This window comes from Anneissia japonica, unplaced genomic scaffold (assembly GCF_011630105.1).
Source record: "Anneissia japonica isolate Jap-2015-1 unplaced genomic scaffold, ASM1163010v1 scaffold287714_len2871179_cov188, whole genome shotgun sequence".
Lineage (NCBI taxonomy): Eukaryota > Metazoa > Echinodermata > Crinoidea > Comatulida > Comatulidae > Anneissia > Anneissia japonica.
Window position 1 is genome coordinate 1,853,334 of NW_022755542.1, and position 16,491 is coordinate 1,869,824.

At 32.0% G+C, this 16,491-nt stretch overlaps 1 protein-coding gene across 5 annotated transcripts in view; it reads left to right on the forward strand.

The window, feature by feature from the left end:
* The window catches only part of LOC117123618 (alpha-adducin-like), a 74,888-nt gene that overhangs the window by 30,322 nt on the left and 28,075 nt on the right, over positions 1 to 16,491 (forward strand). For all 5 annotated transcript variants that reach the window (XM_033269615.1, XM_033269618.1, XM_033269617.1 and 2 more), the window contains 2 exons: positions 3,082 to 3,184; positions 12,793 to 12,950. In XM_033269615.1, coding sequence (XP_033125506.1) covers positions 3,082 to 3,184; positions 12,793 to 12,950 — 261 coding nt within the window. The remainder of the gene's footprint in view (positions 1 to 3,081; positions 3,185 to 12,792; positions 12,951 to 16,491) is intronic.

Here is a 16,491-nt window from a genome sequence, read left to right on the forward strand (position 1 = left end):
CATTTTCGCGGGCCGCAAAAAAATTGCTGTCTGGTCACATGCGGCCTGTGAGCCACACTCTGCCCATTTGTGCCCTACTGGTTGGACTCGACATCATGGGACCTGACATCGTGGGACCCTGTACGTCGGTAGCTAGTTAGCTGTTTTGTCTGCTGAGAGCGCATAATGACGCTGGCACGGTAATATATAAATGAATGCCTTTACCTTACTTCTGTCTCATATAAACAAAACCCATATAAATATTATAGGTGGAGTAATTGTATGTTGTGAATAAACAAAGTAATAGCTGCCCTTTTCCACAGTTGATTTCATGAGTGATTTCAAATGAATAGGATTGGAGATTACCTCACATCATGCCTGATGAGATCCTACACAATCCTTAATACCAACTTAACACAATTACTTGGCAAAAGAAAACACAAGGACACCCAAAGCCATTGCCCTGAAAAAGCCATGTTATTCAGAATTGTATGCATTCAGGAAAATTTGTTTTCATATTAGGGATTAACTTAGATATTTACTAAATGACTAATTAATTGTAAGTAATCATTTTTATTGTGAATAGAGAAGTCTTATGAATATGGTTCTTTTGGCTTGCATTATTCTAAATAGATCAACAGAATATATTTAAGTATATAATGTACAGCATATGCTGAAGTAGAATCTGGATGTGTTTTATATCCTTGATACCTTCCAGTGCTTATAATTCAGAGCAAAATTCCATTAAACCCCCACCGGCATCAACATTTATGCAAAATGGTAATAAATACTCAATAGTATTTCGTTTTAATTCTTGACTTGAATTGTGAAGTCATGATAAAGATATAAATCTGAAATACAATATTTGTTTAAGAGTTTGGTGGAAAATTTTGTTATGGTATGTTTTTATTCATTTTGTCATCACTTTTATTTATTTATTTATTTATTTTTTTGTTTATCTTAACCTATTTTTTTATACTTTAAAGATATACTGTGTAATGTAAAACTTTCAATATTGGATTTTTTTAGTTCTAGTGAAACCTTTCTTATGTGTATTATTGGAAGATAACTTATGTTTATCCTTTTATGAAATTGTTTTAGTTGCAATAGATTAGGGGTTTCCCCGATTTTACCACATTATTTTTCATTTCACCCAGAACATCATTTTAAATATTTTTAAATTAGTTTTGTTGAATTTCTCTGTTTTTGTGCAATTTTTAAATTTTTATTGCATAAGGCTATGAGCCCTTTATGTAATTGGTTTGCTTTTTTATGTTCATGTCTTAAATATTATACTTTGCTACTCTTGTTATATTTGTGTATTCATCGGCTAGTTAGTTTAATGTTTGTATTGTTTGGCTGTACATCATGGGCATTTCTGTGTAGCCATATTGTTGATACAGTATTATCTTATGATCTGAGGATTTTGATAGTGAGACACATAAAATCTTCTATTATGCACAGATCAATAGAATACAGTGGCTGTATTGCTATGTTTCATAATATGTAAAACCATACGGAGTAGCCAAGATCCTGTTATCATTCATTCTTTCTATAGAAATATTTGTATGATACTGTAGTCTTAGATTATACTGTAAGCTTATTTTTCAACACAATGATATTAATGTTATTTTATGATTTTCCTCATTACCATTATTATTATTCTTCATAATAGATTATTCTTAAATTTATTATTTTAGTTTTGTTCATAATGATTATTATTAGTACCTTTTTATTCATTGACTTTTATTAACAATATTATGTCCTTCTTCCATTTTCATTATTATAATCATCATAATTGCAATCGATCATTTACCAGCATGTGTTCATGTAATTTGTAGCAATTTTTGTCCATTAATACATTGAGGGTATGCTGCAGTTTTACCCAATATACACGGCCTGTGTATTGTTATTCAGGCTCAGAGTGGAGGTATACACTCTATGGAGTGACTGCTCTAGTTTTATCTAATTACTGACTATCCAACAACCCCAGCATAGGGGTTCACACTGGTAGGATTAGGATTCATAACCACAAGGCAACAGGGGAATGTATGAACCAGTACACCAGGGTAACCTCCTACTCATCTCGAAAGACGTTCTGGGTTCTTTAAAGTGCACATTAGCTAATTGTGCACACTGGGCCTATGGTTTATAGTCCTAATATCTGAGAAGACTTGTTAAATCACTAGAACCATTCGGACCATCGTCGGTATTATTGCTGGAGACTACAAGCGACCCTGCCATTCATCTTGCCTGAAATAGACTGAAGGATTATGTGATATTATAATAGTAGTACATAGATTTACAGATTCCTAAAGGATGGCTTGCAAAATGAATATGATAAAGAATTTGATAACATGTAATATTTGCACTACTAGTAGCACATACTGTAGTTTATCTGTATCGTTTATAGCATGCAAAAAGATGAATTGTCATAATATTAATACATTGATTTATGAGATGTTTTTCGTTAACTGGTTAAAGTTCATTCATTTGCTCAACTTATAGATTGTTTCAGTCATATGACCTAGACAGTAAATCTAAAGAATGTAACTTCTCATTTTTTATATTATGTCGTTTTTCATCCTACATTTTAGAGCTTGTTATGACACTATCGGATTATTCCAATTTGTAAAGATTGAGGAAATGTTTTTAAAAATGTTATATTTATAACTAAATGAATTTTATTTTCTTAATTCTGTTCTCTGTATATAAGGTGGATAAACTGAAGAAAGGAGATCAAGAAGTTTAAATGAAAACTTTAGAAATAATTTGTGGAATTTCTTTTTTTTTATGTGGAAGAAGAGATTTTAAATTACATTATTTTCTCTATCACAAATTGTCTGTATTCTTTATATGACATTTTATATTAGAGAATTTTGTTTTTGTTTCTATTTTCTGGTATGAGTATTACCTTTCTTTTTGTATTTACAACTGTTATCTCATATTTTATATATTGAATTCATATTCACTTTGTAAATTGTTTTTAGTGATAAGATTGATGGATGAGTTCATTCAGCTTGATCCTCATACAGTATCTTCATTTTATTTGAATTATCGATATATTTTTTTGTTATAAAAACTGACTTTTTCTTTTATCAGACTGGCCCACATCCAGCAAGCTTGTTAGCGCTACAACAGATAACAGATCTAATCCTGCCGCATTCACGTTTTAACCAGTCATCTGGATCAAGAGCAGGAGCAGGTAGGTCTTTTAAATGACACATTATTGGTGAAGCATTCTCATCTGGGGGAACCCTGCCAAGCTACTGCTAGTTTACATTTCTGACTTTTAGAACTATCTGTTCTAATAGTCAGACTTCTGTGAGGGCTGGTGTTCCTATGCAGCCCTTTCGGTAAACTATAATACACTATTTGTAATGATGTAAATAGAATAAGGAAACAAACGAAATGGATCCAGGACTTTTTTAAGCTCAAAATATGTTTTTTTAATTCTTAATTCACGTAGAACTATTGGGGAATTTTTAATGTCCTCCAATCTAAAGCGATAGTAGTTGCATTTTTGGTGTATTCCCTAGAGTCCAATTATCATTTGAATAGGTCAGGCAAGGTCTGATTTCTATCCAATAGTCATTCAATAATCCACTGTACTATATAACCCTAGGTTATACCGAGTCTTAGATGGAGAGGAGTAAAGTTCTTGTGTATTGCTTAAATTTTTATCCAAATAGGGGATTGTCTCCCGGTGCACTGCCCAATCACCACCATAAATCCAATCCAATCCAATAACCAACAAGTTTTTGGAAATTCAAGTTGGCTTGTTTACAGACTTTAGACAAAATTGATGACGTCGGTGTTCAGACACACTGACGCAATGATGCTTTACACAGCATAGGAACCAATAATAAGGGTGTAGGCCATGTTATGAATACATAAAGGAGCTACTGTTAGCAGCTACCAACAGGGGCATGGATGGTAATGCAGTTTTTCCATCTCCCTGTAGTGTATTCCGCTTGCAATAAGAGCTAACAGACGTTGAAACCTTATCAGATTTTGTTGGAGCTTGTCAGGAAATTTCTGCAGCCACACTTGTTGACCTACCATTTGTTCTTTGTATTTTTTTTTCTACCTGATTAAATAAAAATTCTTGGTCTGAATTGCATTATGTGGGTGGTTGTTAATGGATTTAGTTTGTACCATTACTGATCCTTTCGGGAATAGTAATTTAGGTCTAATATAACAGTAATGGATACAGCAAGTTGTCAGTAAAGTGATGAGGTGGCCAAGAGATCATAAAAAATACCTAAAAGTCAGCCTGATAAGATACCAGCAAAAAAAAAAAGATAAGAAATGAAGAAAATGTGATCAACATTTGTCTTAGCATTCTATTATTTTACTTATGGTAGGTTGATTAAATTTTAAAGGTTTACTATAACCTACTATTAGTTGAATCCTTTTTTTTTTTGTTTACTTTCACATGCTGAAACAGCCATATAATCCTGTAGGAATCCAAACAGACATTAGGCAATAGACAGCCTCATTTTCTTTTCAAAAAAATCTGAAGGATGTATTTTTATAATTCATGAGGCTTTGGGAGTTGAGTTGTGTTTTGGGTCCTAAAACTGATGTCCAAGGATTTGAACCCAAGACCCTTGTATGAACATCTTACCCACCAAGTTATAGCCATTTTCATTTGGTCTAATAAACTCATGACTTAAGATTTGATAAAAGAATGAACTGTCCTTAATTTTGAAGTTATATGTAATTTGTGGGGTTGTTTTTTTGCTGTTGTCTTATCTAAAATGAATTGAAATTTTTTTTATAGGGCCTGTCACGCCAAAATTGGTCCGGGCAAAATTCGGTCCGTCGGACTACTAAAATTGGTCCACTTCATTTGTAACTCGTCTGCTGCTCGTAGGGTATGATTGTTTCTCTCGTGGAATGGAGGAAAGTAATTTATGTTTCTCCCACATTTTCAAAGTCTTTGGCAGTGACAGAATGATTAGTATTAAGCTTTTGAGGACGTGTCTTATCAAACCCACCTGATAATGCATTTCCTAGGCCTAGGCGATCGATACACTCAGCATGCATCATTTTCGGCAGCCGTGGTTGGCCTGGGTTTTGGCCTAAAATGAAACACAAGACTGATTTATTAGTCATTTATTAGTCATTATATTCCGGATTATTTGTGGGATATTACAATACATATTCTAATATATATGAAATAAAGGGGTCAGAATTCTTCGAATTGAATGCATGTACTTCGTCGCAGCGTTAAGTTGAGCACACACAATCAAAACAAAAAAAGGTAAAAAAATAAACTAAAGCGGACCAACACGATTTAAGATGACATCGTTTAACTTCTTTTCATACTTTTACACTAAAGGGTTTACTGGGTGCGAAGCTTTACTAAATTTCACCTATGATTTCACACAAGATGAAAGAAAACAATAATATATAATGAAAGATAAGAATTCATCTATCATTTGATTAAATAAAATATGAACAACGTTATAAAAATACAAGTTATAACCACTAAATAGACGCCGGACTGATTTTGGCTTATGTGGACTACGGACCGGACCAAATTTTTCCTGACAGGCCTAATTCTTGTTTTTATTTATTTAATCCTGTTCACTATTAATAAAACATGTTTATTTATAGAATGGCCATGTTTGTAGTTGGCATAATTTGTTGATGACATCATACCATATTATTGCCCTGGTCAGGTCAAGTTGTAACATGAGTCATGCATGGGTACAACAAATTGGTGGAGTATTTTGCCTAGGGGATATTGTCCATAACATTAGTGCTTGTTGCTTTATAGTCACTTGAGATGTTCATGAGTGTACAGTATCTATCAGATCATAGCGACAGTCACTAAACTTTCTTCATTAGGTTTCAAGGATTTATTAGCATTCATAGTTTGACTTTAGTCAACAATAATTGATTAAAACAATACAGTAGTAGGCCTATATAATAGGTCCTTGTTTAATTGTTTAATGTTATGCATTAATGTTCCTCGTGCCATGAATGTAATTAATAAATTTATTAAATAAATTTATTCTAAACTGGTCTTTATTAAATTCTTATATAATAATACAATATAATTAACACAATTTATCGGATTAATAAGAATACTAATTATAGTGAATAGTAGGCCTATGATGTAATGCATTAATATTCCTTGTGGCATAACATTTATTTTAAAACCTGGTCCTTTTTAATTCCTTACTATATTACTATAACAATTATAGGATTAATTAATAAGAATACTAGTTATGGTGAATCTTGAGATAAATTTACAGTTCAACGGCTATTTTAATTAATTGATCATTTGGATTGGAGTTGCTTATTCGTGTGTGGAGGTCCCTGGATGAAAACATATTATTTGCAGTCATCTCACATCTTGTAATTCTGCAGGCATCCTTATTAGAAAACAACATAATTACACATTGCAATTTAAGTCATAATGTAACTCAAGCTACTGCGTCTGGCGAAGGTCATCCATTATGTGCTTAAATGTTTGCACTTCATTCTAACGAGGGTTGAGTACGAAAATAGTATACAAGCTAGTAGTTAGTCAATCCCATTGTCAGGGAACAATGTATGGCTTGAAGCTCATTAGGAATTTTCCTGGATTTAGCTCACTTATTGAGGCTACAATTCAGTATTAATCTTCACATGTTTCTCCAAAATGTGTCTTTTGTTACTTAGTTTGAAGATGCATGGTTACTTTAGTTTGGACACCCAGCATACTATTGTGTTATGTTACAATGGTTTTACCTTTCTTTTAGGATGTGCTGTACACAGCCTTGTGATTCTAAAATGCCAGGAACATAAAATACACATCTATTGTCCTGCTGTTAATTGGCAGTCCTTGGAAAAAAACCTAGCAAATATAAATAGTCTTTATTGGCACATTCAAATACAAGTAAATTCTTGTTGAAACAGGCATGAAAATTGTAAACTAGTTATAATAAGAACAAGCTATCGTACAACATTTACAACAATTAAATGTAACTTTAGCCATTATCGTTAAATTAAATAATAACATGAAGGATTTTTATGTATTTGATTATAATTTGATTTATTTGCATCTCAAAAACATACAAATATTAAACCATTACAATGCAAAAATCATTAAAGATGTTCAATTCCTGCAGCAGCATACATTACCAGGGTAACATACATTTCCATAGTAATATACCTGGACAACATTTATTCCTGCAACAGTATACATTACAAGGTTAGCATACATTCCCATAGCAACATATTATGTTACAAGGGTAACAACCATTACCACAGCAACATACATTACCAGGCCAACATACATCACAACAGCAACATACATTACCAGGCCAACATACATCACAACAGCAACATATATTACCAGGCCAACAAACATTGCCAAGGCAACATACATTAGCATAGCAATATACATTACCAGTGAAACGTTCATTCCTGCAACATACATTACAAGGGTAGCATACATTCCCAAAGCAACATTCAATACCTCAGCAGCATACATTTCCAAGGTAGCATACATTACCATAGCAACATACATTACCAGGGCAACATTCATTCCTACAATACATTACATGGTTAGCAAACATTCATATAGCAACATATATTATGTGGGTAACATTCATTACAAATATTACTATACCTGGGCAACATACATTACGATAGCAACATACATTACCATAGCAATATACATTACCATAGCAACATACATTACCAGGGCAATGTTAATTCCTATAGCATTATATATTACAAGGTTAGTATACATTCCCACAGCATTGCAATATCATATATTACAAGAGCAACAATCATTACCTGGACAAAATACTTCCCACAGCAATATGCATTACTAGTTCAACATACTTTCCTTAGCAAATCAATAAATCTTTATTGCAATCATAAAACAATAGTAGTGATTGGAATATACAAAATATAAAACAGAACTAGAAAAAGAAGCAATATTAATAAATATCAATAGAGAAAATAAAAGCATTGAGATAATTTAATTAATATATTATTATTATTATTATTGTTATTATTATTATTATTTAATCTAATTATTAATTTAATTTATGAATTATTCTTAAAAATTACTCTCAAATTATATTTTTAGTAACATCGAATATTGCACAAAGGAATACAGATAAAAATTGATTGAGAAAGACAAAAAGGGTGACACTAAACATCAAAAATTACTTTGTAAACATAAATAAGCTTAATTAAAAATACTTATATAGTATAGCAAAATATATTACCAGGGCAATATTCATTCCTCAGCAACATACATTATAAGGACAACACATGTTACCATAGTAACATACATGGAATTATATTAAGGTGGTCACCATCGTATCTCTGATTGATGAGTGCAATCAATTCAGAATTTCTTTCTTATGATTCAGATATTGTCATAAAGCAAGCCATGATATGATTTATACGGTTACAATAAATACATATATCCAATACCATAGACGTGATGTACAGTATGATGGAAAAATGTTGCATTTGTGTTTGAATATTTGACATTTGAGATAAAATAAGTACTCGAGTTGTGAATATGCATAGATAATATTAACAATAATGACTCTGTGGTGCTTGGTTGGTTAAGTTTTCTTTTGAAATTGCAAATTTTGCATGGATTACTAATTTTCAGTTTAATTGATAAAATACTTAGTTTTTAGAAAGTGAGTGATCATTGTTTTTTTACCTTTTGTTTTTTATTTTTGTAATTTTTCTTTTTTACTATAATTTGTTTATATTTTGAAAGACCATTACTTAGTTTATAGATTTAAGCAAAAGCTTGGTTTAAAGTCATTTCCTAATGTATGGTTTTTATCTTACTTTCATTTTAATTTAGATTCAACCCAAAATAAACACTAAACACAGAATGCACAGTGTCTATGCCCTAAACTTCTATTTCCGAATTTGTTAACTGTAAATAAGAACAAAGTTCACATTTAAACATGCCCTTTTTTTTAATATAATTTATTCGTCTTTGCTTACTATGTTATCAATATTCAATGTTTACATTCAGGGACGAACACTGCTATGTACAATTAAAGCTGGCTGTGAAATTCACTGCAAATTGGGGCAAGCTTATATGTAGTACCTGACAATTAAATGTGGCAGACAGGCCAAACCAGTCACTCGTCACAAAAATCGACTTTTAGTTATTAGTACAGGGTTAAACAGTGAAATGAGAGTTATAAAATGGTAAATGAATCATTTAAATCCAACATTCGTTATGAAGTTTATGATTTTGAGCATTTCTCAGGCAGAAACCAACCCCAAATCGTTAAAATTGTTGTTTTAACATTACAAATGAGGAACAAAAACAGCATTACATGACAAATAGATATATAAAGTTTAGTTTAGTATAATAAAATAGATTTCAAAAATGTTGACATTCCAGCATGTTGTGGCCATTATCTCTGAAACAGGATTTGCAACGAGTAACTCGTTTGGCTTGTCTTTGCCATAAGTTATGAAAAAAACATTGTGGAAATTGCTTAATTCAGCTCTTTTTAAACACAATGTCTGTCTGTCTCACTAGTTTTGCTTACGCTCGCTAATATTACAATCTTTTTTATACGTACATATCTTGAACATGGTGTTCTGGTGTGTATCGTTACCTTCCCGCAAACATCTACGAATAGCCCACCACTGAATCGTTGATTTATAATAACATACCTATAAATATAGGAAAGATAAAGGTGATTCTTCAGTGAGAAATGTATGGAAATGCAATTGGTTGGAGAAATAATGCGTTCAACCATAAATGGAAGCTGCCATTTTTTTGAAATAAAAGTTTATTGCTGCTCAACTAATGGTGGTGATAGCAGCTCCCTGATACTGTAGGCGTAGGTGATGTGGACTCATGATCAGATTTATTTGCAGTATGATGGAATGGAATACCATGCCTGGATTCTTAACTTAGGTATAAGCCTGCTGTTGTAGGAGGATGTGGAGCTGCATTTGATTGAAATTATACCTTGGACTTTAAAAAAAGGAAAGCTTGAATCTGGAAATCAAATTCTACCCCCAACTCAAAACAACAGCATAACCTTTTCTCAAGTTCACTATTATTGTTTCTTAATATCCCAAAATCCAAATTACACCCAGTGGAAACCTGTTCCCCATACCATATTTTCCCTAGTCCAACTAACTTCCTGTCCTCATCGCTATACCCTAATGGAGTCTTATCGTTCGTAGCCAATAAAATAATACACTTTAACTAATCACAGTGTATTGTCCAAGTTGGATTTTGTCATTTGAAATTAATAAGTTTTGTTTTTCCAAATGCGTAATGCGAGAAGCAACTTATGTTGTTCTAGGCACTTTATTTGGTTGTCGTTTGTTATTTCTATTGGCTAAATTTGATCAAGTACAGTGACTGAAAGCAATCAAGTCCTGAAAATGCTTGTGTATGCGCTGAATCCATCATTGTGTAGTGTACATTACGAGTCAGTGGTTGACCGACATATTTATAGCCTTTACGTTCTAGGAAGAAACAAACCCTAGTTCTAACTACATACAAATCAAAAACACGTCTTGGTTCTATTATTATTGTTTTGTTTTTACAAATTCATATTTCATTTTTTTTATCTTGTCTTTTAAAAACATGTCAAACTCCTAATAACCTTGAAAAGTATTTAAATTAAATAATTGATTTTTAAATAATATTAATAATAATGTTTTGCTCTGCATTTTATATTCTTTATTTAAAAATTTAAATGAAAGATATCCAATGTACAAGTTATGCATAATAAAAGCACTGAGAAGCTGCCATTTTTTTTAAATAAAAGTTTATTGCTGCTTAACTAATGGTGGTGATAGCAGCTCCCTGATACTGTAGGCGTAGGTGGTGTGGACTCATGATCAGATTTATTTGCAGTATGATGGAATGGAATACCATGCCTGGATTCTTAACTTAGGTGTAAGCCTGCTGTTGTAGGAGGATGTGGAGCTGCATTTGATTGAAATTATACCTTGGACTTTAAAAAAAGGAAAGCTTGAATCTGGAAATCAAATTCTACCCCCAACTCAGAACTTTGTTTTTGGCCTTGCTTTTTGCAAACCCAATTTTTACTGTGTTCTTGTTTGATAAAATAGTTGCAATGACCTTGTATTTGTCTTGCAATCTTGATGCTAAAACACTAGAATGACTCCCTTCAAATGGTGTATAAATCGCTAGTGTAGTTGTTAGATTAGAGTCTTAATCCCTTGCTTCAAGCATTTAGGTAGATTATACCTTCATGCTTCAAGCGACTTTGGTATGATGAACCTTGGTGTATTGCAAATCCCTAGGTATCCACTATTATTACACATCTTATCATCAGCCCAATCTACCAGCAGTGTGTGATTACCCCACTACTAATACTATTGGTCACACCTCTTAATTCAAGATCTTTTTTCCACATGAACTAGGAATTTTTGAGCATTTTCTACAGTGGAAATGTGTGCTATTAATTATATGAATCATATAGTTATTGTTTAATTTTACTTATTTGTAAAAAGATGCATCATCATAGCCAAGAAATATAGTAGCAGACAGGAACTATTATTTGACCTCTCCCACATAAAAATAGATTACCATGCTTCATAAAGACCTGTGTACAAAAAATGATTACAGAATCTATCAGTTTAATGTATTTCATTACTTTTATTGAACAATATACATAATTACTCTCTTGATCAATCTACCACATCCCAGTCTATGGCAGCATATAAACTAACCTTTTCTCTAGTTCACTATTATTGTTTCTTAATATCCCAAAATCCAAATTACACCCAGTGGAAACCTGTTCCCCTAACCATATTTTCCCTATTCCAACTAACTTCCTGTCCTCATCGCTATACCCTAATGGAGTCTTATCGTTCGTAGCCAATAAAATAATACACTTTAACTAATCACAGTGTATTGTCCAAGTTGGATTTTGTCATTTGAAATTAATAAGTTTTGTTTTTCCAAATGCGTAATGCGAGAAGCAACTTATGTTGTTCTAGGCACTTTATTTGGTTGTCGTTTGTTATTTCTATTGGCTAAATTTGATCAAGTACAGTGACTGAAAGCAATCAAGTCCTGAAAATGCTTGTGTATGCGGCTGAATCCATCATTGTGTAGTGTACATTACGAGTCAGTGGTTGACCGACATATTTATAGCCTTTACGTTCTAGGAAGAAACAAACCCTAGTTCTAACTACATACAAATCAAAAACGTGTCTTGGTTCTATTATTATTGTTTTGTTTTCACAAATTCATATTTCATTTTTTTTATCTTGTCTTTTAAAAGCATGTCAAACTCCTAACAACCTTGAAAAGTATTTAAATTAAATAATTGATTTTTAAATAATATTAATAATAATGTTTTGCTCTGCATTTTATATTCTTTATTTAAAAATTTAAATGAAAGATATCCAATGTACAAGTTATGCATAATAAAAGCACTGTTCCAATACATGTACAGTAAATTGGTTGGTTATCAATTTAAGGATTTTTGTAGTAAAAAGTTTGGAAATCAAGAATATATTTTGATCCTGTATACCTCATTGGAAGTTGGTAAATTAAATTATCTTTTGTATGAGCAGTTCAGTGTTGCAAATGAATGTGTTAGGGTTCCAAGACTTTAAGGTCTGTCCACACTCAAATTTTATGTGACAAAAATGTGATATGCCCATATTTGGGTGAAATAAGATATCATCATGTCTATATATGGGCACATCTCTCAAATTTGTCACATGAAATTTGATAGTGTGGACGAAACTTTAAACCTTTATAGTACAGTATTTCTAAATTTTCGGTATAAATGTTATGTTGTTCATTTATAGGTTCATACAGTCATCATGTGATTCCAGTGGCTGATATAAGAGGTGTAGATGCCCACAACTACACAAAAGGAGAGAAGCTTCAGCGGTGCAAACTTGCATCTCTCTACCGACTATTAGACTTGCACGGATGGACGCAACTAATATACAACCACATCTCGGTGAGTTTGATTTACAGTCTGTGGACTAGAAAGCTTACCTGGGAATGTGTATCTTGTTGGTCTCTCTGGAAGGAACGACTAAAAATATAGTAAAACATATGTCCCCAAGGCAACATTAACTGGCAAGAACATAAAATAACATCTGGCTGTATGTTTTTAAAGATGAGGCATGTTTCTTGTTAGGATTGTACTTGTTTGGTTTTTCCTTTCCTTTCTTTTTCCTTGCTTCTCGCCCCCATCTCTTTTCTTGCCCCTTACCTTCTATAATTTTTGCTTTTCCTATTTTTCCCCTTTCTCTTTCATCTATTGTCTGCTTTCTTGCTTCTTCCATTTTATTTTTTTTTCTGTAGATCATTACCCTTACTCTACACTTTTCTCTTTTCCTATTTTTTCATCCTTACTCTTTCATCTGTTGTCTCCTTTCTTGTATCTTTCTATTTTTTTTTCTCTTTTCTCTAGATCTTTCCCCTTACTCTGCAGTTTTCTCTTTTTCTATTTTTTCTTCCTTTCTCTTTCATATTCAACTCCTTTTTTTGCATTTTTCTATTTATCCTCTTTTCTCATAGCTCTTTTCCTTTTTTCCTTTTTCTTGTTTATCCATCCTATTTCCTCTTTTCTGCCCTCTCTGGCTTGGGTATTTTCATCTTTTTCCTTCTTCCTTCTTTCCGTCCGTCTACTTTTTGCTTCTTTGTTTTTACTCATTCTCTGTCCTTGTCTATTATCCTATTCCTTCTATATTTTTGTTAATTTCTTTTTTATTTAAACATTATCCCCTTTTATCATATTTTTTTTTTTTTTTTTTTTTTTTTTTAAAGAAACAATACACTATAATCTCTCATTGGTTAAATTGGCAAAACATGTTATACAGTAGCTGTACGTGGTTAAAAGTACTTGATTGTGCTGTGTATAATTCATTATTAAAGATTTAAATTTTTTCTGGCATCATTATTGCGTTTTCTAATTGATACTCATTATTTATGAGAAAGGATTTAAAGTATTCACTCGGGACTTTACCTAGAAAATTGTAAACTAGATTTTAATAGTTCAAGAGGTTATTTTTATCTCTTAAAAGTCACATACACATATATAGTGACAGGATTTTTATCTTAGCTTAAATACTTCATGAATAGTTCATATCCAGTATGCATTATTCATGAAGTTAACGAACATGTATCATGATGTTGCTATGAAATAATCATAATTGATTAACATTGATTATTAGATAAATTTCATGATCATCATGATAAAAGATAATGATTTTTATTTTTTAGGGAGTAAAATTATCTAATAAGTAATAATTTCAATGAGTAAATAATTATGATAATTGTTAACTTAACAGGCCTTGTGCATATACAGTTTGCGGGCATGGACTGTATTCACACCACCCCAGTCTCTCTGCCTACCCCATTTCCTCTGCCTACCTGTTTTCCTTTGTCTATCCCTTTCCATCTGGCTATCCCTTTCCCTCTGCGTAGCCTTTTCTCTCTGCCTATGCCCTTCTCTCTGCATACCTCTTTACCTCTCCCTATCCCTTTTTCGCTGCCATTTCCTTTTCCTCCAAACTTAACATTTTGTAACAGGTTATAACATATGTATAAATTTATATATTATATTTTTGATTAAAACTGTCTAAAATATCTAAACCTCTTGTTAATTCACCCCTCCCCTACCCCCTCCCCACTCTTTGCGCCCTTATATTCATATATCTACATACAAGGTCTATTTAATGTACTGTAGCTGATATGCATAACAGGATTTTGATTATTTAAAAAAATTATTATTTTTGAATAGATAATGTAATTTGTTCGATTAGCCTTGATTTAACGCCTCTGCGCCTTCAATTAACTAGCTCATCTCATGGAACTAACCCATGGAAATCTCCGTCTTACAACATGGAGTCGTTGACTGGCTGTGGATATGGCCAAACCAAATGATGATCTTATATGATAATTACCACTAAAAGAAATCCTAATTTATCTAAATCTAATAGTACAAGTTCGCTTCATCTTTTTACGGGAAATTTGGTCAAATAATTGACCATAATATTATAACTGTAATGTGAAAGCACTTTGTAAACTATCACCAGTACAGGCATAAAAATATGTATTTGATGTATAGTCTTGCAATTGAAATTATTCTTGATCATGCATACTTTCCATTTTTTAGCTGATTGGCCAGTAAATCGCCTTCAAACAGGGGATTGAAATAATATTATAACCTGTTAACCTCCGGTAGCCGATAAATCAGACTTACATGATGTAGATTAGTACGGTGTAGCCTGATATATCATGTTTATATCAAAGGGTTAATAGACAAGGAGAATAAAAATCCTTAAACACAATTAGGTATCGGTAATCCGATTCTAGCATTATGTTCAAACTTAAATTTTAGAGTTACTTTTGAACCACACTTATGCAATATTTGTTAGATGTAACTTGATTTATTTGCAAGGCTGAGCACATTCACTCATTTTTTATTTTAATAAATAAGATATCGGGATCAGCTCAGAAAATCAGATTCTGTAGAAAAGAAAAATATTAAATCAGCACTCCGGAGTCTTCTTGGAAGTTGATTGCACTTCTGACAGATAATTGCATAAACTCATCAAGGACTGAATATTATATAAATTACAATACAGCTGGATGGATAATCTGCCATTAATATACAGCCTGTTGCCATGGTAATAATTATACATGCAGTTAAGTTTATCCCGGAATAATCAATATTTTAAAATTAAGTATCCACTGAAAACTTGAAAATGATTAATAATATATTCTTTACTATTAGAGACAATAATTTAAGAAGATGATATTGATAAGATTAGATATTAGTTTTAGCCTCCTTCCCATGCTTAACTCTCACAATGCCAAACTACTTATTCTATGTAATAAATAATACTGTCTTCATTTTCATCACAAACAACATTCCATCTCGTAATGTAGTAACGTTAGATATGCCTATTGAATTTGGATGATAAATGCTTGTAATTTACACTTACAACTCTCATTATAGAATAAGCACCAGCTCACTGCTACATCTAAATAAGAGCCAACGGCACTAATTTTCTTGACTCTGTAATTTACATATAGACCAATAAAAGTTTTTGAATCTTTATACTGCAAGAAAAACTCAAAATCATTATTAATAAACATGATGAATAAGAAGTAATATTATCATTAACATCTTATTAATTAAACAGATAAATATCAGAAATACATTAACAAATTTCATGTTAATGCTACTCTGTTGCATGCTACATCGATGCGGGCATCATCTGAAATAGCAGGTGTAATTAGAATCTCTGAGGTTTAATAATTTTTGTAAGGGTTGCTTTATGCAAATTAGATTCACACAAGCCACACATGTCATAAGTTTCTTTAGCTACTACCTCGCCCTCAGGTTAATTATTTTATTGGACACTACAATGTGTGTTTAATTGTTTTTGTTTTTTTTAATATCCAGTTTGATAGTCATTTTCATGCATCTTATCAATAATTATCACAAAATGTACAAAATAATAACCAAAGGTTCGCTGTAACTA